This window comes from Pelmatolapia mariae, linkage group LG17, assembly GCF_036321145.2.
Source record: "Pelmatolapia mariae isolate MD_Pm_ZW linkage group LG17, Pm_UMD_F_2, whole genome shotgun sequence".
Taxonomy (NCBI): Eukaryota; Metazoa; Chordata; class Actinopteri; order Cichliformes; family Cichlidae; genus Pelmatolapia; species Pelmatolapia mariae.
In genome coordinates, this window is record NC_086242.1 from 5,245,195 (window position 1) to 5,270,074 (window position 24,880).

At 38.9% G+C, this 24,880-nt stretch overlaps 1 protein-coding gene across 2 annotated transcripts in view; it reads left to right on the forward strand.

The window, feature by feature from the left end:
- tbc1d22a (TBC1 domain family, member 22a) overlaps positions 1 to 24,880 on the forward strand; it is a 161,479-nt gene that overhangs the window by 92,036 nt on the left and 44,563 nt on the right. For both annotated transcript variants that reach the window (XM_063501346.1, XM_063501345.1), the window contains exons 10-11: positions 746 to 852; positions 18,517 to 18,592. In XM_063501346.1, the coding sequence (XP_063357416.1) occupies positions 746 to 852; positions 18,517 to 18,592 (183 nt within the window). The remainder of the gene's footprint in view (positions 1 to 745; positions 853 to 18,516; positions 18,593 to 24,880) is intronic.

Genomic DNA, 24,880 nt, shown 5'->3' on the forward strand with positions numbered 1-24,880 from the left:
ACCCTGAATTCATCAACAAATACTGAACTGTTTAAAAATGGTACATTTAGGATAGACGTACAGCTAAGATAAAAGATTGCATTTGAAAGGAGGTAGACCTTTCAAAGTTATTGGCATGAATTTCACTAGTAAAACTTCAGTTGGATAATTTTGGGGTATTTTTTCCAGAAAATATATGTTAAATACATTCATGCTGTCTGCAACATGAAAAGCACAAATTGTCCTTTGTGCACAAACTCTGTAATATTTTCGAAATGTTCAAAGAAGCCACGGGAAAGGTTGAACCGCTGTTCAAAGATGATAATCATTAGGCTGCTCTAATAGGCCTCTTTTTAGTGTCTTCCTACATCCTTCCACACCGTCTTCACTGCTTCATCCCCCCTTTTATACCTTTGCTGCAGTTTGTCAGCGTCTTCGTTCATTTCCTTACATTTTTCCCACCCACTTACCTCTTTCCTGCTCCTACTCTCCCTATTGAATTAGTCCTCCCCATGCACCTATGGCTGTATTGTTCCCCTGTCAGGGTTTATGGTGACAGGCTTATGGCAGAGCCCCTGCTGTGCTGGGAACCTGGCATTGCTCGCCATATCTCTCCCCTGAATTCTCCCGTTTTCTCCTGTTGTCTTTTTTTAAACTTCCCTTCTTTTTCTTTGGCCCGTCTCACTGTCTTTTTATCTGTCAGTCTCTTTCCCATAAGCAGCAAATTCTTTACGCTCTGTCGTCGTTCTCATTTTGTCTTCTCCAGAGGAGGAAGTGGAAAACTTTGACGTGTCCAGTCTCCAGGAAGAGGCTCTGAGGAATATTGAGGCTGACAGCTTCTGGTGCATGAGCAAACTGCTGGACGGGATCCAGGTAAGCTTGTGTGTTCAGCCTGTGCAGGTTGCCTCACAACATTTTCAATAATAGGTTTTAAAGCCACTACATGAACTTCCAGTAACAGATGCTTTACCATATTACTGATCCTCTTTAGTCATCACTCTGAAAGGGTGTTCACATATTAATCTCTTGACAAGACATCAGACATCAGATATCTGTCAGCTGGCTAGCTTTTGTTAGCTAGCTACCTGTTGTTTAAGCTGTTGTTTAACATTTAAGTCCACTCATCTTCCACAGTTTCGTATCTTTTAATCAGAAATTTGTCAACAAACAAAAAGAGCTCAAATTGTGGTGAAAAGCCTTTTTTTTTCTTTTTTTTTTTTTACCAACAACTACATTGATAAGTGATAAGTTGATAGTTAATTTGTATAGTTAGTGTTAATGAATCAAAACAATGAAATGATCTTTAATAATGTTCACTAATCAAAAGTAATGTCAAAACATCTGTTTATTTTCATCATAACTTTGTTTAATGAAAGGTAATTCATTCTTGATTGCATGTTGTACTTGAGTTATGCATAGCTTATAAGAGATCCTCAGGGTTATATACTGATGACATCAGTAAACATAACATCCTCATTCCAAGATGTCACATACTCGTGTGACTTTTGATGGTTTTAAAGTAGTAAGTTTTAAACCAAGCCATAATTGTTGTAATTAACCAATTTATTTTATTGCCTAAAATTAGCTGTTTTTTAGTGGTTTTATAAATAATTTTATAACTCATAAAAGCTGTTCGTAGATGCACTACACTGTTTTTGTAAGTTGTATTATAACTTCACAAAAACCATCCAGATAATGTTCAAAGAAGTAATAAAAGCTCATTCTTAACCAATTAGTAAACATAATAAATAAAAATGTTAATTAAGATGAACAATATTAAAATAAGCCAGTAGTTCATTACAGTTAACTACTGTTTTTACCATTTTTTTAATGATATAAAGTTTTGTTGCCTCATTTCTTATTAATGTGACTTCTGGACTGGATTATATTACTTCTTCTGGTCACTCCCAGATGGTCCTGCTGAGAGTTGAACTGAAAACCCAGCTCTCATGAAGGAGTGGCTAGACATGGCATCAGTAAAATATAACACTAATTATGCTTTGGTTGAACATTTGATTAACAAGTCCAAAACAGCCTTCAAAGAGAATGACAATGCTCAGCTTCTTTTTAATCTCCATACAGCGTGGTAGTTGCTTGTGAATTTTTGGTTTTGGAGGGTTGCACATAATGGACGACTCAGCCAGTAGCTACCTGACATTAAAGCAATGTGGATGGAGCGGGGATTTGCAACACTATCTGACCATCCAACACGCAGTTTGGACAGACCATAAATCCCACCTAACAGCACCTTTCCTCTGTTTTCCTTGGTTATAGACCATTAATTTGAAAAATAATTGCATCTTTCCACTACATAGGGCAAGTTTTACACCATAACTCTTTCTTCAGCATGATTTTCTTCCGCTTTGTGTGCATGCGTAAAATAACAGCTGAAAAAATCAGCTGTACAGACGATGTGGAATGTTACAGCGTTTTGGTGGGCTGGTATTCCTCTCTGTTGCAAAGCTGGCAGGACTTCTTGTGTAAGCAGTACATACAGCCTTTCTGTGTGGGTTTCAGAAATGTGATTGTCTTGCATATTCTAAAGCGTGCCCGAGTGTCTGGAGGCCAGATAATTGCATACAGTCCACATCACCAAACTTCATTTTGTTTCATCATTTCTTCCCAAACCGTCTTGCCCACGAGCTCTGTTAATCGACCCCGCTCTCAGCGGTCATGGTTGAGCCATCTGTCAATTCTAAATGTGCTTGCCTGGGCTGGCGGTACATTTGCCCTCAATAGCAACATTGTTGCTTAGCATACCAAATTCTGCATTCATTTTGAAATATATATTTGTTTTATTATTTCTTGCTGTGTTGTAAGATTAAATTCTTTGAAAAGTCATTCGTGCTATCAAAAAAGTGGCCAGCCCACTTCCCTTCATCTTAAAGCAGCAGCATTTTAGCTCCTTTTGAGATGCTAATGATACCAAAGTCAGATGTTACTGTTAGCCGTGGCAGCTGTAATTGTTACTTACTGGCAAAGTAAAAGAAACATCTGCCAAGTCTTAGCAGTGGGAATGATGACTGTAGTATAAAGTAACACTTAGAATTGCCACTGCATCAAGTGTTAAAGTATATTTATCAGGCAATATGCTTTTGTTGTATGTGTTTTAAGGGTAAAGGACAACACCCTGAATCTTGGTAGTAAATTTTCACCAGAGTGAAATCAATATTAGGCTTATTTCCAGTTGCCTATTTTAATCTTGTATATTCTTGCCCTATTTATTTGCCTTATTTAGGCAGTTTGCCAGCTCTTCCTGTGGCTCATTTCCTTTTAAGGCCATTCTCCCTTCTTTTGATTGGCTACCCCTCTGAGCTGTGTGTTGGCGATGACCATATTTTGTTTTCAACTCTCGAGAATAGAAAAAAGTGCCTGAAACTGAGCATTTAGAGCAGTCGGAAGCCTGAGCCTGATTGGATTACCTTTACAGATTCTACCCTTAACATTGGCCATTAATAGGCATGTTTAATATGATATAAGCACCCAGCATTGGAACAGGACACATATGTAGCAAAAAGTAGGGGAAAGCAAAATAAGAATACAAATGAATAAACGTTTCAACCCCATAATGTGTTTAATATCCAAACAGCTGTTTAAGAGACACTTCAGTATCTATCCTCTCATCAGAAGCCACTATATTCAACATAGGTAGTGTGTAAGGCAGCTAATCTGCACTTTTTTGACCTGCAAAACAAAGTGCACACACACACACAAACACAGTTTCTCTAGTTTGTTGCTGTACCGGTGGTTTTAACACCAGTGTTTAATCTGTGTCACCACCTGAGATTGGGATGGGGATGTAGTTTTACTATCCACAGTCTGCTGGTGGTTTTAATATTTAATTGTAGTATCAGAGTTAGGCGCCCCGCTCTATGGGCTGCTTAGCCCTGTTAGCCGTCTCCTCTGGCATCTCTGTTTAGCTAGAGTGGCAACACGCACCTTCACACTTCTCATTCTTATAAACAAACCATGCTTAGTATCACTAACAAGGACAATAGGTTAACTGGATACATCCAGATTAACTGAAGTGTTTCATTTTAAACTATTGTACATGCTGCCTAATATTAAACTTGTACGCAGAACGATGTGTGCTGCCAAGACGGCTGAAAAAGGTGCTCTTAAACTGAGCCTCTGTGCGGCTAAAGCATTTGACTCATTACCTGATGTTTGAACCATCAAAGTCAGAAAAAGCACAACCTCTCAATTTATTAGCAACTGTTTTCTATTTAAATACAGTTATAAAGATAGTCTCTCCCCCCCCCCCATTTAGGACTACTTTATGGACCCTGCCTCTTTTGCACATCTCGTTTTGTATTTTTTGTGTAGTCATTTATTATTATCACTGCAGCTCATGAATCACACATCACTGTCTTTTGTGATGCCGAATTTGTTTGTGATCTATCACAAATAACAAGAAAACGCATAGATTTCTGTCAAATGAGGCAACACAGACTCATTGCCTTTAGGCATGCCGATCATGCTTACTGCTGTGCTCCGTCATCCTCCAGAGGCTCATTCTGAGGCAGAAAAAGAAAAGACTGCAATATCTTAACAGATGTTTATCCATGCTGTTTAATAGATACGTCTGTGCATTGAAAATGGTGTTAATCAAATACCAACGGTAATTCGTATTAAGGAGCATATTTAAATACAAAGTCCATAAATAACTATCAGTTGGTAGGCTATTCATTCAGGAAATTAATAGACGCTGGGCCTTGTTGCCCCTGAGAGAGAAAGACAGAGAGCTGCAGAGCAGAGGAAGTAAGAGAGAAGAATAGAGTGTGTGTCTTTGTGTATGTTTTTGTATGTGTATGGCTGTCCCCACGCTTGTGTTTGTTTGTGACCTTGGCTCCAAACTAATTATGTGCAATGCACCAGGGAAGCCCATGCTTCCCCCCTAATGCTTTCTAAACAATCTGACGGAGGCTGAGTGCCTCCGCGCCATAATTAGTTGGTGATCCTTGCTCTGACCTCGTCTCAGACCCTCTCACATCCACTATACACTATTACACTTAACTGCGGCCATGAAGGTGGGGGTCCAGGGTTGGCGGGAGGCAGAGTTTGTCTGCGCAATTACATTTGCGAGCTGCCTTCTAAGCACCTTATATATCCAGTGTTTTGTGTGCAGCCTGTGCCACACTGGTGTCAACTTGTTTTGAACCAACTGGTGCAAAGTGTTTAAAGTTTAATTGCATAACAATGTAGAATAAACTTTTAAATGGGGATGTTTGAAAACCACTAAATGGTTGGGAAATTTCATGAAGAGAAATGTGTCTTCTTCCATCCATCCATGAACCACAGCTGGTGTGCTTTTCTTGCTATTTTATGTAATTACCTGGTGTACAGTGGAAATACTTTTCAAAGTGTCCTTTTTTAAAACTGTAAATTGGCCATTAGCTCTGGTTTTAGTACTTCACCACCACGCTTCTCTCTCACCTAAAAGTGAACAGAGTATTTTTGGCTGTCAATTCACTTAAGCGGCTTCTCTAATGAGCTGCAGTTTTAATTGGCAGCAGTGCAGCCCCCGCCTCTAAAGAGCATGCTGGGATGAAAGATAGGTTAGAGAGATCCAGGCTATTCTAATTTTGATGTTTTACAAAATCAGATGGACAATTTATTTTGTGAGGAAACATGACCGCTCTTGTTAGTCTTCACAGTTCTAGATCATAAAAATGTCGACAGATGCCTTCTTTAACCGCTTGGGATTTTAAAAGGAACACTGCTCATGTTAAGAGCATATGCTCTTGATGTGTGCGCTACCACACACACGCTGCTTTACTGGACAGTGAATGGCAGTTTGATGGTTAAATGATTGAGGATTGATATTTATCAGTCTTGGCGTGACCTATTAAGTGCTGTTAAGTGGATGCGCACTTGTGTACTTGTGTGCATTTACAACTGCCTCAACCATATAACGGCACACAGTCCACCGTGCTTCTCCAGTGCCTCTTTTATTGTCTCCTACGGTTTTGATACGCTGGCCCACTCTTTAATTTAAGGAAAGGAAGTAATACCATCGCACTGATAAGAGCTGATGGTTCACAAAAGCCAACATCAATGTGACGGACATCATGTAAAAGCCTGCTATGTTTTCCAGCTTAAACTACGGGCCGACTGATATCGAATTTTTTAGACCAATACCGATATTTGATTTAAAAATCCTGTTACTGTTACTTACTAAGATAATGCATCAGTGCAATTAAAAATATATATATTTAGTTTTATGTTCACAACAAGTCCTTGTTTCCTCATTTGCTCTTTTCCTGACTCTGCTTGGATCAGCTGGTTGTATTTCTGGTCTTCTGCCAGTAGGGAAGTTGCCATCTGGTGGACAGATTATGCAACATCAACATCAATCATACCATAGTTGATAGGTGTTTCTACTTTTCATTTACCAGCTGTTATAAATACCATACCAATATGGCAAATAGCTCATAACGGCTGATATATCTGCCCCACTAATATATGAGTAAAGTTATAACCTCCCTGTATGTTACATTTTGAGCTCTCATGTGTTAAACCTGTTATGCTGCTTTACTAAAATCTGCTTCTCACAAAGTGTTTCTCAGAAGCACTTTGTAATGATTTGCTCTTTTAAAATAAAGTTAAGTCAAGGTTTTAGTTTATTTCAGTTTGCTCTGGTTGTGCCTTCAATTTAGGCTTTGCTGTGTTGTCAGCTTCTATGATGGTCTTTAATTTTAAGATACACTGAAAAGCTTAATAAAGGCAGGAGTTAAAGAGGGATCATCTCTTTAGCAGGAACGCGAAATACAAGTGGACGGTGCTCATGCTCATTTAGCTGTTGTGAATTTTTATATTTTTTTATTCTCATTTATAATCAACCTTGATCATAAAGTGATATTTTTTCATGTATACTGCATATATCCTGCATTAAACAGCATGGTATTAAATATATGGACTGAAGAATCTAATAGTTTTTTGATATTATCCTTCACATCTTTCTTTGAGTTCATCTCCACTGAAAAGCAATTAGGAAAAGGCATAGTTAACATTTTTCTGACATAATGAACGAAACATGACACAATTAACTGAGTTACTTACCTAGAAGAAATTGTTCAAATGGGCCTAAATTTGTTACTTTTTGATTTTCTATTCATACGAGTCAAGTGTTTTTAAGCCTGCCTGGATCTCTAAGTTGATACATGAACCATCACAATACTGTAAGAATTACAATGAATTTATGTATTCCTTGAAAAAAAAATAGGTTCTACAAATGGCTACATTTCACTAGTTGACACACAACTCTGTTAGACTGCCTGCCTGTTGCCCCACTCTCTCTAGCAGCCAATTAGTCTTACACTGTTCTAAATTGGACAGCACCTCTGGCTAACTTATCTAATTTAACTTGTTAAAATCGTTCCATATCTCCTGTTTCCATGAATCTAAATGAAACCATCATCTCTGCTAATATTGCATTGTTGATTTAAACATGTCTTCTTAATCCTGGGCCATAATATATTATTAATGTTGCAATAAAAACGGTCAGTCAAAGCCTGAGTAATTTAATATTTGTCATTTTACGGCACAGACAGCTCCCACCTGCATCTCTTGCTGTCTAGCAGCTACAGTATGTGGCTTCCCTGCACAGCCAGGGAGCCTGTGTCTTACCTGCCATGCCCAGTGAGGGAAATGAAGTCAAAAAGTTTAAAAAGTCCATTATTCCGCCAGCACACCCCCGAGGGCTCTCAGTTTTAAAGCCAGCAGATGAAAACCTGCCTTTTATGCTAATTCTGCAGATATGCCTTTTTCAGCACAGGCTCTTAAATGTATTTTCCCAGCACAGGACCTAACTTTGAGATATTTAATTTCGCCTTGGGATGTGAACTTGTTAATACTTCAGCGGTTGTCTTGACAAATGGAGGTCCTGCATGAAAATGTCTCTGACCCCTTTTAGGTTAAAGTGCCATGCTTGGACATGCTACTTTGTGCTATGATGCAGACTTTGGAAATGTAGATTTTTTTCCCCCCATCAAGCACAGCATTGGTGCTTTAAATTTAACTTCTCCTTCTTGTGGAGTCGTGAAGGGTTTATTAAAGTTTATTAAAGTTTTATTAAAAGTCTCAGCAGGAATAATATTGGGCAGCTTTTTCAGCACTTTCAGGATTTTATATACACACTGTGCACTGTATGCCGAAGTTGATCATTTCCAGAGGAAACTATATATTGTCAAGCCCTGGTCCCATGAATGCTTCTGCAGTTAAGTTATGACCAAATAAAGAGTAATGAAATGGTATGAAATACAAAAATATTAAACGGTCAAACGCTCCCTCTCTTACTACTGTGCATGAGCTGCCTCCAACTCATCCTTTGGTGCACGATCCAATCGTAATGTGTTCGTTCATTGTCAAGGCAACCATCTGTTTCCACGGTCGCAGTAAAGATGGGGGTCTCCCCAGAGTGAGAACAGGGGTCCGAGGAATGACGTGTAGCAGACGGTAGCCAGACCAAACCAGACGCCATGTCCTGTTCTGGTTTCCCCAAGGGTCTCCTACCGTCAACCTGGGCTGTCACTCAGTGCAACACCTACACACACACACAAGGAGTGATCCGCCAGCTGGTGTGTTTGTGTGTGCGTGATGCTTGACAGAATGTTTGTGTGTTGTGTGTTTCCTAAGCTTTTTTAATGAGCCTGTGTATGTAGCCACTGTTGGAGGACAACTTAGATTGAACACATTCACCTGCTTTTATTTTTTTAATAATTTTCAGTTATACGTTCTTGTCCTGCTTCATCTGTTATTCTTTGACAGATTAAGTAGTATCAAATTAGCTGAACTTGTTTATGTGACGGGTCAGTGGAAAAGGAGGTGGTAACAGCTGCTGAGGAGAAGAGGTGAGGAGACAGACTGCAACTGAAAAATCAGACACAGAAAGAGTGGATGGATAAAAATTATGTAATAAGGATGGTGGATGCGGGATGAGAACCTTGTTAGCAGGGAGACGAGCAGTGTTGATCATATTAGGGGGCATGTAAGGCCAGCTCCTACACTGAGGCAGTGTCAGAGTTCACTGATAAGCGAGAATCTTATAACCACCCCTGCCTAATATGCTGCTGGTTCTTCATGTGCTGCCAAAACAGCTCTGACCTGCTGAACCTTGAAATCTACAAGACTTCTAAGCCACATGTCCTGTGGTATCTGGAGCTAAGACATTAGCCGTGAACTCTTTAGGTCTTGTAAGTGACGAGTTCAGGCCACCACAGATCAGACCTGATCCAGCACATCCTGGTTTTTGCCCACCATTCCTGCATCCAGTGCTTTTCTACAACAATTGTTTATTTACAGCTAAATATATTTCAGCTCAGTTGTTACAAGATAGTTTTTATTCTTTGTCTCTGTGTGGTCGTAATGTGGTCTGGTCAGTGTACTTAACTGTCATTTACTTTTATATAGAAGAGTGTTAACTTATTAAACTCTTGCAAAGTTGTTGAACAAAGGAATGAGTTTGCATTCTATTTAATGTCCTTTTTTTAGACTCAATTGAAGTAATACAAGTGATTATATAGCAATCGTTTGCAGCAACAGTCATATTATTTTGCACATTATATTCCAAAATAATATGACTTATGACCATATGACTTAGAACTTTGAAAGTGTAGGGAAGAAGAACTCCTGTTTAACAGGAAAAGATTTCTGGCAGAACAATGAAGGGGCAGTCATATGCTGCAGCCGGTTAGTGGGCAAAGAAAAATAGAGGAAAGAAAAGCTTAGAGAAATGCCAAACAAAGATAGGTGCTAAGTGACCAACAGGATGAATCAGATATGGATATTCCTTGCTGTCAGGCTATTGATGTTTGCCTACTAGCTTTATTGATAAATGCAGCTTGGTATCATCTGGGTAGCAGTGGAAATGTATGCGGTGTGGTTTGTTTTTTGTTTGTTTGTTTGTTTTTAAATAACATAAATAGAAGTGATCCTAGCACACAGCCCTGTGGAACACCATTCGTAACTTTCTAATATAGCACACACAGCACTGTGCATATCCTTTAATCCCAGTCATGTGTTATAGCTTCTGTAATAAAACTTTGCAATCAGTAGTATCTAATGTTTCTCTGAGGTCTAGCCAGACAAGCACAGGACAGTTTGTTGTTTGAAGCTATTAAAAGATCATTAGTAACCTTCTGTAGTGCTGTCTCTATGCTATAATAAACTTTTAATCCTTGCTCAAACTCGCTAAATAAACTATTCATCTGTAAACGATCACATAAGTGATTTGCAACAACTTTTTTTGTGGGTTTTTGTGTTAAATGAAGGCTATGAATGAGTCTGTAATTAGCTAAATCACCAGGATCAAGTATAGGTATTTTAAGTAACACTTTAATTACAGCAATCTTGCAGTAGCTCTTATTGTTCGCTTCTGTGTTGAGCTGAATTGTGCAAGAGACATGGACAGACCAGGTTATGGTCTACTTTCTTCAATTACCTTATTTCTTAGAAGTTACATAAGTGAGAAATGTGGTTTCTGTTAATAGTTTTAGGTAATTAAGGAAACCGGTTCAGATGTAGATGCTGGTCATTTAAGTTCACAAGGTTTGTAATTGTCTCTCTCATTTCTTTGTCTGTTACCAGATACAGTTTATAAGATGTAGAAAAAGCAGATTTGTACTTCAGACTAACACAATATAAAAGAAGATGAAATGTTGTTTTTACATAACCTGTCTTGTTGGGTGGGGTGGGTGGGGGGTTGTGTCCATATATCTCTTTATACTTTAATTTCAGAACTGTATAAATTGATATTTTCCTTTAGTCATTAGACATCCAGACTTCTCAAACTCTAAGTATTGACTAAAAAGAAGGAACTTCTACAAGAAGTTTAAAATTGGCAGCTGGCAATTATCCAAAACGTTTTGATCAAAGACTAAATTCAGACGAATAAAAAAATCAGAGAAAATGTTCAGAGCCAGCATGAAGTATGACATTAAAGATGGATTTCAGTCCAGTCTAAAACATCTTAAACTGTTTGGTGGACTGCCATTCATTTTAGTATAAATATCCATGATGCTGGGAGGAGGAATCCCAGACTTCCTCTTTACTGTGAGCCTGGGTTCACATTTTGTTTTTACTGAAATTTTCATGACTTTTCTTGCAGCAACGCCAGCAGGTCTAAAACAAGTCCTGAATGGATTGGCACAGCAAAGCTTGGTATGAAAATCTGTGCTTCCCAGATAATAAATCCTTCTCTATAGGCATTCATAACCATCTCATTTGTGTAGAAATTGGTCATATATGACAAGTTATCCATTAACATAACACTGCCGCTATTAATCACAGCTCCTTTAGTGTTAATGAGCAAATGCTAGCAAGATTTGCTAGAAGCTAGCAAATCTAAGAAGCCAGAAACGGTGAACGTTTGCAGTTTAAGGTTTAATTTAAAACACGCTGCCGCAGATAGCCTCACCAAACCTCTGCCTCAGCCATAGCTCCTTAACCTTGTTGATACTCTCTACTAATAGTCATACTTAGGCTTTTTTTGACAAAGTATTTCTGCATCTACTTTTAGAGAGAGGCTCATTATAAATGACTGTATGCTATTGTAGTGTGTGAAAGGGTGTGTCATTAATTCTGATCGCCAATGTTTATGTATATACCTTAAGGTGACAAACATTAATATAAGTGGGCCACTGCTCTAATCCAAAAACCTTGAAGTGGACGTAGAGGGCTTCATGCAATCATAGCCCTCCTTAGGAATGAGGTCCCATCTCATATCCTGCATTAAAAAGTTACTCAAAACGCGTAGTCTCTTAGTTTGAAGACAATCTCACTCACACTCTGAGCCATCAAAGTAGTCACTGCTCTTTTAGCATGGCATGTCTTTTGGGTGTTTTTTAGTGATGTGGAGGTGCTGCACAATGGCTCTGTGACTAGCACAGTAATATGGTTAATGAGCATTTGATGCTGACTACCTCATCGCAGGAAATTCTCAAAATAAAAAAATAACATTAATGTCTTTATTGAACTGCACTGCTGCACCTCAGATTTTTAGATGACCTTCCTTGTTGCACTGCCAGTACACGTCTGAGCTTACCGCTCTCACAATCAAGGCCAAGATGCTGAAAGCAGCGTAAAAAATCAGCAGAATAAAATCATCGCAGTCCTCCTGTAACTTTGAACAGCTGCGGTCTCCACCTTACTACAATCAGCATTTCTCTCTCTCTCTCTCCTTTCTCGTTCTTGTACCAGAATGATGGATCATTGGCTTGTCCTTCAGTCTTCTCTGCGACATTGTGTCCATTATTTTCTACCCTTTATCTTGACCTGTCATCTCTCTCTTTTCCTCGTCCTCCTCCTCCTCACCCTTGCAACGTTGGTTCTGTCCAACTTGCTGATAGACATCCGGTGCCACAAAAGGAGGCAATCTTAGTCCAGCATGGAGCCATTGTTGAGTCTAATAGAATGGACTGTGAGGTGAAGAGGAGCTATTGATTCGGCTGACTGAGAGCGAGCAACACAGTGAACAAAGGAAGAGAGAATGGAAGGCTGTTGACACCCGAGAAAGAGGAAAAACAAGACACTTTATGTTTGTGTGACGCGCGTCCGTCCTTTTATGAGGGGCAGACCGGAGCAGTTCCGCTAAGTTGCTGGGTCAGATGTGGTGAATGGACAGATGGTGAGGGAGGAAGAGAATGCATGAATAATAAAAGGGTGAAAGTTGATTTCCTCGTGTTGCCTCAGCTGATCAAACATCTGACATATTGGATTTGACAAAGACAGGAAGTGAGTGGAAGAAGGATGGGAATAAAAAGAAAGAAAGTAGAAAAGGGGACAAAAATATAAAAAAAAGATTTAAGTGAAGACGAGAATTGGAGAGGGATTGAAACTGGGAGGAGGTGAGGCAACAAGCTATAGGAAAGGAGGAGAAGAAGTGAAAGAGGCCAAAATGCTAAAAAGAGAAGATAGTGCGAGCATATTGTAAAAAAAGTATCTTATTCTCATCACAGATATGTTTGAGGGAAAAAAAAGATAGATCTGACTCTAGTACAATTAGTCACAAAGTAAAATGCAGAACAGCATGGAACAAAATGAAACACCAGGGAACAAGCAAAGCAGAGGAGACATAATAGCTTATTCAGAACACTTAGTCAAGTCTAGCCTCATTAACACCACCAAAGTGATGAAAATAGACGGCGAAATGGAGAACATAAGGCGGGAGAGGAAATGACTTCTAGTAGTGGTGGGCGATTAATCGAGTTGTATTTTCAATTATGATTTCAGCTTCAATCGCTTATGAAAACGGGACAATCGAGATAAAACCATTATTGCGCTGCGTTTGTTTTCAAAATGACATTCAACTTTTTGCATTGTGCTATCAATCTAGTTCTTTAAACCGGTGTGCTTTTTTGTCCTCCCGTACAGCTCATATTCATTCATTGTTTAGCGTAGATCAAACTAAGATGTCAGAAAAGGTGTCTTTTTTTTTGTGTATCTACAGCCAAGTGTAAAGGTCAAGTGTCACATTAAGAAGCCAGTTTATGATTTACTTTTTAGGAAGTGTTACTTTCCCCCAGGCTGCACTTTGAGAATCCTGGACAAGAGGAAGTAGAAACTGAAAGTAAAGAATGTTTCGTAAGTGAGCACTGAAGTGAGCATTGTTTGGGTAAGGCAAGACCTCTGTCTGTTTTATGACCCTCCCCCCTCAAAAAAACCCAACAAACAAACCAATAAAAAGAACCCACTGCATTTTTTCCCTACTTATTTATTTGTTTTTCAGCTCATTTGGCTGAAGGTCCAACGATCTCATGCCATGCAGAGGCATCTGTCGTCTTTCCATCTGTTCACAGTTCACGTCGCTAGTCCTCATAAAATGATCACCTAATGGGTCCTCATACAAACTGTGCTCAGGTCAAGGTCGTGTGTGTGTGTGTGTGTGTGTGTGTGTGTGTGTGTGTGTGTGTGTGTGTGTTTGGTTAATTTTGCAAAACTCTATGAATTGTGATGGATTGTGAGCCAGATGAACTTAACTGATGTTCTGGTTAGTGGATTTCTGTTTGAAGCTCCAATTAATCCGCAGTTAAATGTAATTCTATAATGTAATTTAAAGTAATTGTAATTACAATTATTATTTTTGCCATATTTGAGTAGCCAAAACAAAAAAAACAAAAAGATTTGGAGGTAAAATTTAAAATAATAGTCTGACTAAAGAAAAAACAGGGACTAACAAATGAGAACAAAAGAAACAAAGTAGAGGGAGGGATACATTAAGGAAAGGGTCTTAGGTCACTGATAAACTGTCATTATTTAAAAAAGAAAACCTCATTCAAAGGTCAATTTTGATAAAACTATGAAAGATTAAAAGAATGAGAATAAGAAAAACACATATCCTTTCTGCTGCCTTTTTTATGCTATTGTGTGCAGTCAGGCAGAACTGCAGCAGTGCTCCAACACTGAGAGTAAGCTACAAGAAAACTGCAAGCTAGCAAACATAGACATAAAGAGTATGTGATAGAAAGTGGAGGGAAGAAAAATGTAGTTCGCTCGATGTTTTATGAGAAAGGAAATATATTCAAGTCATTTGCACAAGAAAAATAGAAGAAATGTAATTGAGTTAAAATTGCCTGTTGCCCCAGGTTTGTCTGTTCAGCCGGAGAGAAAAGTGCCTTATGTATGACAAATAAGTTACCTCTGGAAAGATTGTTTAACAAAAAAAAAAAAGAATGAAAGAAAGGAGACGGGCATGAAAATGTAAAGGAAAACAATCAGAAATACCTGAGTGCGCCCGATGCACTTAAATGAGTCATACCTTTAACACAAGCAGATTTAGTGTTCAGCGCAAGCAATCATTTTCAAAGTTGCCATTCGAAGATTGGGACCGACAAACATGATGGTGAAGACGGTGTGGATGAGCAAAAAAGTGAAAGCAGTCAGACACATGAAATAAGAAAAAATGTGAAGCAAACATAGAAGTTTTTGTTTAAAAAAAAGGAGGATGAAAACGAGAAAGATGAGGTTGAAACGACACTGGAAAAAAGAACTGGTCGTGTGACTTTAAAACAAAGAAGAAGAGGGAGAAATGGAGAGCAAGAGAGGGGACAAGGCACAGGGAGTTGATTAAAGCCAGCAGCTTCAATAATGCAAATGTAATTACTTGTACTGGCCCTCACACTTGCTTAGCACGTAACCGCATTAACACTGGGGTGGTAGAAAAAGAGAGCCGGAGAGGCTCAGGACAGAAAATGGAGGCAATGAACAAATGTAAATGAGGAAAAAATAAAGCAAAGTTGAAAGATGGTTTAGATAGTGAATAGAAAAGTAGGATAGAGGACGTTGGACAACATTTTAGAGAGAGAGTGTAGAAGGAAGAGCAGGAAGGTGAGATGATACCAAGTGTCGGGATATCGTAACTGTGAGAAATACAGTTAAATGTCAGGGATAATGAGGGACACTGCTGACAGCTGTGCTTTGTTGTAGTTGTTTCCAAAACTACTAAATGAATTTACTTTCCATCCATCCATTTTCTTCCGCTTATCCAATTCAGAGTTGTGGGGGTGGAACCCAGAAGGTGAGTCAGCCTGGACAGGTCACCAGTCTGTCACAGGGCTAACACGTACAGACAGACAACCATTCACGCTCACTTTCACACCTGCGTGCAATTTAGAATTGCCAATTAACCTAACCCCATGTTTTTGGACTGTGGGAGGAGGAAGCTGGAGTACCCGTAGAGAACCCACGCAGACGCCAAGAGAACATGCAAACTGGATTTTCTGACCAAAAGTGCATACACCACTATGTTTCATAGTTGAGTACAAATGAAAAAAAAATGCGTTACTATACCCATGTTCATAGAAATAAAACACTGAACTATAGAGCTCGACTGTTTTGTCGGTGGGGCTGATAAGTCGGCCGATATTAGATATTTGTCAGTATATTCTATCACCATTCATAATGGCGTATTAAGAAAGTTAAGAAATGGGTGATGGTAAATGGTAAATGGCCTGCATTTGGTTGATGATGTTACATAGTTTGTCCTACAGAGGTCACTCTGCAGCTTCCCTACTGAAAACGTGTTTGAAATGCCGCAAACGCAACCGAGAGTAAACAAGTAATCTGCAATTTGTTGTGACAATAAAACGTGATTATTTAAAAAAAAAAGAAAAAAGAAATCTCACATTGTTGCATTTGAACTCCGTAAGGCTCATAAATGCATATGCATAGCAAATGTTAGGTGAATCTGTTTATTCTTTATGCATCTGAAAGGAAAAATATGATTTTTTATTTAATTTTTTTTAAATCACTAAATATTGGTGTCAATATCAGTTGGGCTCTGGTGAACTGGGAGCTTGGGTTTTGAGAAATATGGGAGCATATATTTAATGTTTTTTACAGCTAAGGAATAAAGCAGTGGACTAAAAACATTTGTGTAGAGGTATGCTAAGAATAGTAAAAGTTGCATTCGGGGACTATAAAGTGGTGAAAGGGTGGTAGGATGGCGACTAAGGGATAAAAAAAAAAAAATAACTGTAGGAGGAAGGAATGCAGTTTTTACTCTGCCAGCCACTGATGGACTCAGGAGGACACGAGTGCCTCAGTTCTGCTGTGCCTGAAGGACAACTGAAGCTGTTTATTGCTAAATGACTTCTCTTGCCCACCTTTATCCCCCTTTCTCCGTCTCATTTTCTCTCTCCCTCTCTCTGTCTGTGGGATGGTTTGCCACATCAGCTGTTCTCAGACCACACTGAAATGACCCCTCAAGGAAATGTAATCCTCGTTTTGTGTGTGTGTTTGGACGTACACGCACACACACGCAAAATGCTTATGTGCTGTTTCACACATGGATTGTATTCTGCAAGTTCAACTCACACTGCCCTCTGTTGTCATTTTATTCAACTTTACAATAAAAGCCATAATATACACACACACTCATTTAATCTATCAGCAACCAACTAGTGACTTGCTGTACCTTGTAAAGAGAATGTTTGACGGGCAAATATGGCTTATGTTTAAAGGCAGCATGTATTTTTTAATTTTTATTTTTTAAGCACTTGCCTTCTTTAATTAATAACCCAAAAAGTTTTATTTATTTATTTTTTCCACCTAAGTTGGCCTCTCTGCAACATTACACATTGAGGCTACCTTTGCTAGCTAGCATGATTATGTTACATTTTTAAAACTATATAGCAATGCTACTTTTTATTAACCTGCGTGGTTATGCTGCATTTCCAAAACTATATATGCAACTACTTTTTATCACTGTATCGAGCATGGTTGTGTTACACCTCCAACTGCATACTGAGGCTACTTTTTACTAGCTAGCATGATTAGGCTACACCTTTTAAACTATATAGCGCAGCTACCTTTTACTAGCTACCACTGTTATGCTACACCTATATGTAATATGAACTTGAACTCTCCTCAGTGCCTGTTCTTTGCTAGAGCTGATTGACTACAAAGGAACATATAATGAATAAAATTTTATACAATAACTCTGTTATTTTTGTCACATTAAGAGCTAGCTACTTGAAGAAGCATTTCCAAATTCTCTTCATTTCCTTATGACACCATAGCTTTTGACCATTAGCCAAAATTAATAAAATAAGATCAATGTTATGAGTCAGAATGTCAATGGAAACAGTAAAATAATCACTTCTTATTATGTAGCCTTTTTTTGAGCACATGACAGTAAGCTAATACTTGGATGGATCTCTTGAGTTTTGGTTTTACTTGCAGCTTTACAAAACCATCTCTTCTATCATCGAATTTTAAAGCTGGATTTATTTAGTCGAGATGTAGCACAGGAAATCTTTAAAGGATATAATACATGACATGAAGACCTTGGTGATAAGTACCTGCACAACAGATTTGACCCATTCAAGCCTGATCTCCCTTTCTAAGAACCTCATTCGTAATCAGCCTTTTACTTTGCCTGCAAGGTTGGAGCTGCAAATGTTTTGTTATGGCAATATTAGTTAGGTTGCCCATTTCTTTATTTACAGTTTAAAATGACTTAGGCTTTGTGTGAGGTGTGAAATAGGCTCTGGCAAACACTCAAAATTTCTAATAGCTGCAGCACTTTATAAAAAAATATATTCTGAAAGACTAAACGGAAAATTTCAGACCCTTTCACTGTGCGCTGTGATACACAGGCGCTCGGGCCAAATAGCTGCGAAACATCAATGTGAATCAAACTGCATTAGTTTTCTCAATGAGGGATCAATTTCACGGCTTGTCGAGCAAATTACAGAGAAATATGACAAATATTCCTGTAATAAAATATCTGCTTGATCTCCTTAGCTTGTGCTTTCATTCCCTTTTCCCTGTACTTTGTTGTTATCTAGTCACTTCAGGTTCACAGGACTTTTATCCACTTGCCAGTCTGACCTTCGCACTCCTTTTTCCCGGTTGCTTGTGATGATTTATACATAGTGTTTGAAGGCTGTTTTGTTCTTGCATTCATTTTCTTGGGGAGTAAGCGAAATGCATAAGTACCAACAAACGTATTAAAGACCAACTATTTAAAGGTACTTTTACTGTTGCTTTATGAGCCTTGGGCCATTTTGACTGTGTGCTTTTTCTTCTATTCCTCAGGACAACTATACATTTGCTCAGCCAGGCATCCAGAAAAAAGTCAAGGCCCTAGAGGAGCTGGTCAGCAGGATTGATGGTGAGTCATCTGCCTCGCTTCCATCCGTCCATTCATTCATTCACCCATCCATAAAGTACTTTCTGTTCACTGCTCTTCTGTTCCGATTTAATTTCTACTTACCTGTTCTTGCTTTTCTGATTGTTTAAGTTATTTTCCTTTCCATTGCTTCCTATGTTACCCACCTTTTTTACATTTAACACTTTCATGTAAAACACAAAAAATACATAGAGTGTGTTCCACAATCATTCTATTTTTTTTTTGTAAAAGTCAGCATATAAAGGACTGATCGAGCGAGCCACAATGACATTTTTGAAGCCTTATCATTAGCATTATAGCCTGGACCTGATCATTTTTCAGTGTGAGGGTAAGATGTTATCTCAGTTAGCAAGTTACAGCCACAGACTGGACATAAACACCTGCTAATTAGTTAAAAAAAAATAACCAAACCCCCCAAAACATACATTATGATAATTTAATTCACCAACACCAAAGCACAAACTTATGGGACCATCTGGACCTCACAGTAAGCCATCTTTATTCTGGTACCAAGCTGTAAACATCCTGTTTTCAAGCTCGAGACCAGCCTTTTAACATTAGGAACCAGCCTCGAGGGGCCATTGGAGGAACTGCAGTTTCTTGCATTCAAGTGTTGGTTTCATTGTTCAGCTCCAGAAGTTTCTGCTTGGGGAAAATGGAGGGAGAATATGAAGAAAATGTTGTTTATTATGTGTTTTCATCTGTTTTTCTTGTTTGTTTGCTTTTGGAAATGTATTGTTCTTATCTAGAAGCCGTTTCCAGTCCAGCCAGGGAAATCGTAACTTGTATATTTATGTACATTTTATATATTAAGCCTATTGAGTATATTGGCTTCTGCATTCCCCCTCTAATAACATTAACCAAGTCATTAACTTCAAGTACCCTAGTAGGACTTTACTGTATGCATATAAATATCTGCTTGTTGCAGAGGGGAGGTGGAAGTGGGAGTAATTGGACTGATTTGACACTCTGCAAGGCACCGCAAATGTAAAATGAATAAAGAGAGAAAGCAAAAATAACTCAGCATGCCCTTAATGAGCCCACCCCCCAACTTTGAGTTAACACTTAAACTCTTTGTTTTTTAAAAAATGTATGTGTTGGAACAATATACACACCAGCCAGTTACATTTGCTTTCACACCTTAATTCTTCCAGGCTTATCGTCACTTTCTAATGACATGACATGAGAATTGTCTCTCGCTAATTTTCATTCCACTCAGCTGTCTGGAAGCGCGTACGTGCTAGTGACTAATAGCACAAACCAGAGGCCTGCTGAGGCCTGGAAGTTAATGTATGCACACCGAGTGTACTCATACGCAGCTCAGTGACATTTCACACACGCTCTCAACTCGGTGTTAATTAGCAAAGCTACTTTTCCCTCTCTGGTCCCGTTGTCTTTTCCATTTTGTCCAAACAGTACACACGTCACCTGGTTTGAAATAGTTTTCCATCCAAACTTTGTCACTTAAAACTCGTGCGAGGTTTGCAGCAGCCCCACGATGCATTGTGCAAAACAAGGGCTTATCAAAGCAGGCTTTTGTACAATGGTCATGTTCCCGGCTAACCTTGGTGCCGTCCCACCGCCCTGTCACCCGCTCTGTCAGCCACAGGGAGGGGAGGACTCATCCTCTGCATCCAAATGGATGGAGAGTGTGTGTTTGTGCGCGCGTGTTTGTGTGTGCGCAGGAATGTGAATGTCAGAAAAAGTTAGCGAGCAAATGCAGGCCTGTCTGTTTGCATGTGTGGTTGTGACAGAAGAGGTTCGCTGAAGAGCATGCACGTACGACGGTTGGTGTGTGTTTAAAAAATAAAAAAATAAAATTGTGCGTACACTTGTTTGTGTGTGTGTTTGAGTGAAATACACAGACACTCACACACACACACGGGAAGGGAAAAAAGAAGAAGAAAAGTCCTCCACCTCATCTGCAGTCCACTTCACCCCACTCCCACCCCACAACAGCAACGACATAAAAAAATGACTCGACATCTTTACTGTATCTTTTCCCATAAGTGCCCTGTCATCATAGTGGGGGCAGAGAAATTTTATACCTCGCTAGGTTGACATTACCAGCTCTAATGAGATCACAGATAGCTTTTATCTTGTGTTACGGGATTGTTTTTCGCCCTGCTGTTGACATAGCATCTGTTTTGAGAACAATAGCCTCTCATCTTTTCCAAAATGACCTATCAGCGCTTATCAGATGCAGGTTTATCCAGAACGGTGTGTATTTTGATAGTGGGGTGGGGTCTTGTCTTATCCTAGCCCCTCTGAAGTGTACCAATATTGGTATCTCACTGCATCTGATACAAGTCCTAATGTTTTCTGTCATTCTGTCACATTTTAACCATAAATTATAGTTAATCTTTAGGCTCAATAATTTGAGATTTGCTGATTACTTGCTGCAGATGATCAAAGATCTTCTTTTCCATTAGAACGAGATGGTAACTTTGGCTAAAGGGCAAATGAAAATACATCAACTGTTACTGTGCGACACTGCTGTTCTGTTTGAGCTCTGTGTCGGTGTGTGTGATACAGGCACATCAGTAGTTGATGAGATATTTATTTGAGATAGAGACAAGGCAGGAAAATTGTAGTTGTTGTTGACCCCATCTGAGGGTTTTTTATTGTATTATTGTTTGCAGTACTATGTGAGGAAGAACAAGAGTTTCCTTTTCTCTAGTTCTGTACAATGACTGCATCTACCTCCTTCTACAATACATCAAGTAGATGTAGAGAAAGTATAGCCGTCACTGCACGTAGAGGAAACCTGATTTGTTCCACCCATGTGCAAAAAGGGCTTTTTCTGTCCCTGCCTTTCAGAATAAAAGCCTCAGATTGCTACATAGTTTGTTTGCTGTCCTCCAGAAGAGGGAAAAGGAACTTAGTTAATAAGCAACTGAAGAACATCTTACACAAATATGGTGAAGTAATTCATGTCAGATTTAAAACAAAATATCGTTTCTTTGATTTCATTAAATTTGAAAATGGAAAATGTATTTTTCTTTTCAATTCAAGAAGGAACAAGTTTGTTGTTCATGTATTAAATAAATATTGATATAAATATTTTAGAATATTTCTGCAATTAGAAAAAAGTTAGAAACATAAAGCAGAGTTCTCTAAAACAAAAGAAACAAACCTTCATAGTTCATTAGAAGAAGACAAGCCTACATTTGTATGCTGCACTGTTATCGACTTAATCAGCCAAACCTCCTTTTTTGATCTTTTGCACAAAGAGGAGCACAACTATCCATCCATCCTTTTTCTCTCACTTATCCTTATGTTAATTAAAATGAAATAGTTTGTATTAATGTCAGGTAAGAATAACTTTAAAGCAACACCTCTAAGAAAAAGATTCATTTTAGTGATGGAGATGATTGAAAGTTTTAGCGGATATGGATCTTGTAACTATAATATTCACTATTAATGCTACTGTGAACTAATATCTTAGTGGGTCCAATGGAGAAAAACACTTATAAAGCAGTCGAAATTAAACCTGGTCTAATTGAGGTTAGATATTGTTCATAACTATATTTCAGACATATTTGAAGAACAATTTCAGTTAATAATTCACATTTTTACCACTCAAAGTGTTTGAAAAAACATGTACTGACATTTAGAGGAATTTGCTGTGTGTGGCTAACTCTAGTAGCTGCTAACATTAGCTAGTTCCTCACCGGGAGCCTATGCTAAATGCAGCTGCACTGCTCCCTTTGCGTGGGGTTATGCCAGTTTGCTCTCACATAACCGTCTGCCATTCTTTCTTATTGTGTGTCTTGCTAATTTTAAAACGAATTGCTTTGGCTTCAGAATCATCTGAGATCAAACAGTTAACTAGTGAGGGCAAGAATAATTAGTTACAGAGTTACAGAGAGTACAGTGTTTCATGACATTCATAAGACAAACTGAATAAACGGTATGTCGTAATAAAATTACTTTCTCTTCTAAGCAGAAGAAGGTGGTGAAGTGACCAAAAAAAAGTGGAATAGCAGTCGCTGAAGGAGAGTCATGAATACTGTGATCAAACGACTTTTTTTGTGTGTGTGTGTGTGTGTGCGTGTGCATACTCTATTCCTGTGAGGTTTGTGTTTAATTACAGTGACACAAATTTAATCCCAGAGAGAAACAAATGGTTCTGGATTTGTGCCAGGAAGCCCCGGCCTGTCCTCAACATTTGGTCGATTTAGCGACGCTAATCTTTGGTGTTCACCCAAAGAAATCCCCAAAAATGCTATTTCAACATCGTGACTGCATTCAGTATATTACAGACCTGGACAGACATGGATATTAAAACCACTCAAATAATCTTTTTTGTTCTCCATGCACTTTATTTCTCACTCAGTACAGTATAAGCTCATATTGAACTTGAAGTAGGGAGACCAAAAACAAACTGCAAGCATTTGTTAAAAATCAAAGATGTTATTATGTTATTACTTTGCTTCTTTACTTTGATTCGTGGAGTTGAAAGAGCTGTTGACATCGTTTGTAATCTTTTACTTCGAGAAGCCTTCATTTCTCCCTCTGCCTGCCCGTCCCTCGGTCGCTCCTCCTCTGTAATTATCCTACTTTTAATAAGTGACGCTAACTCCCATTAGCCTTGCTTAACGCTAGCACATGTTCCTCCTCAAAAGAACAGCCAGTCTGTCAGCATGTAATGTTTTTCTGATCTCTTTATCGCTCCCTTATCTCTGTCTGTGTATTTGTTACATGCAAGTGCATTAGCGCGAGTTCATCAACATGCAAATTGCTAAAAGGTGAATTTATTTATGCAAATGAGGGGATGTACTTGCAGCATGCGTGCCTGATTTTAGTAGAAAGGCTGGTATCTGCACTGTGAGACTGTATTGCATAATGAGAAGCGAGGAAAGCTGTTCTCATATGTTTGGGAAAAAAAATCTTTAGCTAATTTGGCTTTCTTGTGCGGTAGTTTTGTTTTAGTATTTTATGTTCCCAAGATTTAAGTGTTTTTTTTTAAACTCCCGCAGTATGTTTGGCTTCCTTTTGTTTTCCCCCTCGTCAACCCAAAGGCCCCCACCTCCCATTTATTTTTTTTACACCTTATGTTCAGGCCAACTGTGATGCCATTTAACCTGATTTTTTTTCTTTTTGTTTGCTTGTTTGTTTCATATCTTCCCACACAGTCCTGCACAACCCCCAAATACTATCAGTTGCAAGTTTTCTAACATTTTCTTTTTCAAGCGATTCACAGATTTCTTCACCACAGTCGTTTCAGACCCTTCTTATCCAAAACCTTACCGCCTCGGTGCAAATCTGCTATTTCATTGGTCCCTTGCGTTTTCAACTTTTGAGGGCACAAGGTGGAATTTTTGCATATTACGTGGCCTTTCTTTTATGTGAAATAAAAGGGAAAATAAAAGTCTGCTCTCGCTGTGCTTTGTGCTGATTAAACTTTTTCATTTTATTGAGCTGCGTCGTGCAGGAGAGCGTCAGAGCGTCTGTGTAACAGTTAAACAAATAAAGTGGGATTTGGGGAAGCTAGAGACGCACACAACAGCCAAGATGTGTACACACAGCATGTCCGTCTAATTAGTTTACTCCCTACAGAAGGAACCAAGCCTGTGTCTGAAGTAAATAAATCTTAACTCCTTTATACTTAGGTACAACTTCACTGCATGCCATTTTAAGATGAGATAAGATATGAGATACTTCAAGCCATATTTGGGCAACTATTTTACATTTTTTAATTCTGTTACAGCAGTTAAAGTAATATTTAAAAAAAAATATTCATCTGTCCTTCTTGCAGCAGAGCTGAATCAGTCTGCTAGAGAAAGTGGGCCAGAGGGTGGTCAGGATTATCCGTGATGGATAACAGTCGTTTCAGTGACCTCCTCTCCACCACAGCTTTAAAAGGGCACAGTTGGCAGCCAATCACAGAGCAGCCTTCCTAATCATTTTATCAGTCTGTCAGTGTCACCTGCTCCAATGCTGCTCCCCACAGCAGACCCAGTCTGCGGCATTTGCCTAACTGTTTTTTTTCCAGCTTTTTTGTTTGCATCTGTTTGAGCGAATGATGCCACCCGAGCAGAGCTTACTAGTGAGAAGCCCGTCACTCTTAATTTGAAAGTTCAGTTGATGCCTTTCAGTCCTCTTTGTGTTTTCCTCACTATCTGGGCAGGTTGCTATTCTGGCAGTTCCTCATATGATTCAGTTATCTCTCTCTCTTTCTATCTCTCTCTCCTGGGTCCGCAGTTGGCAACAGTAGCTCAGGGATACTCTAACCAGAACCTGCAGCAGGTGAAGAGTGGGTCATGT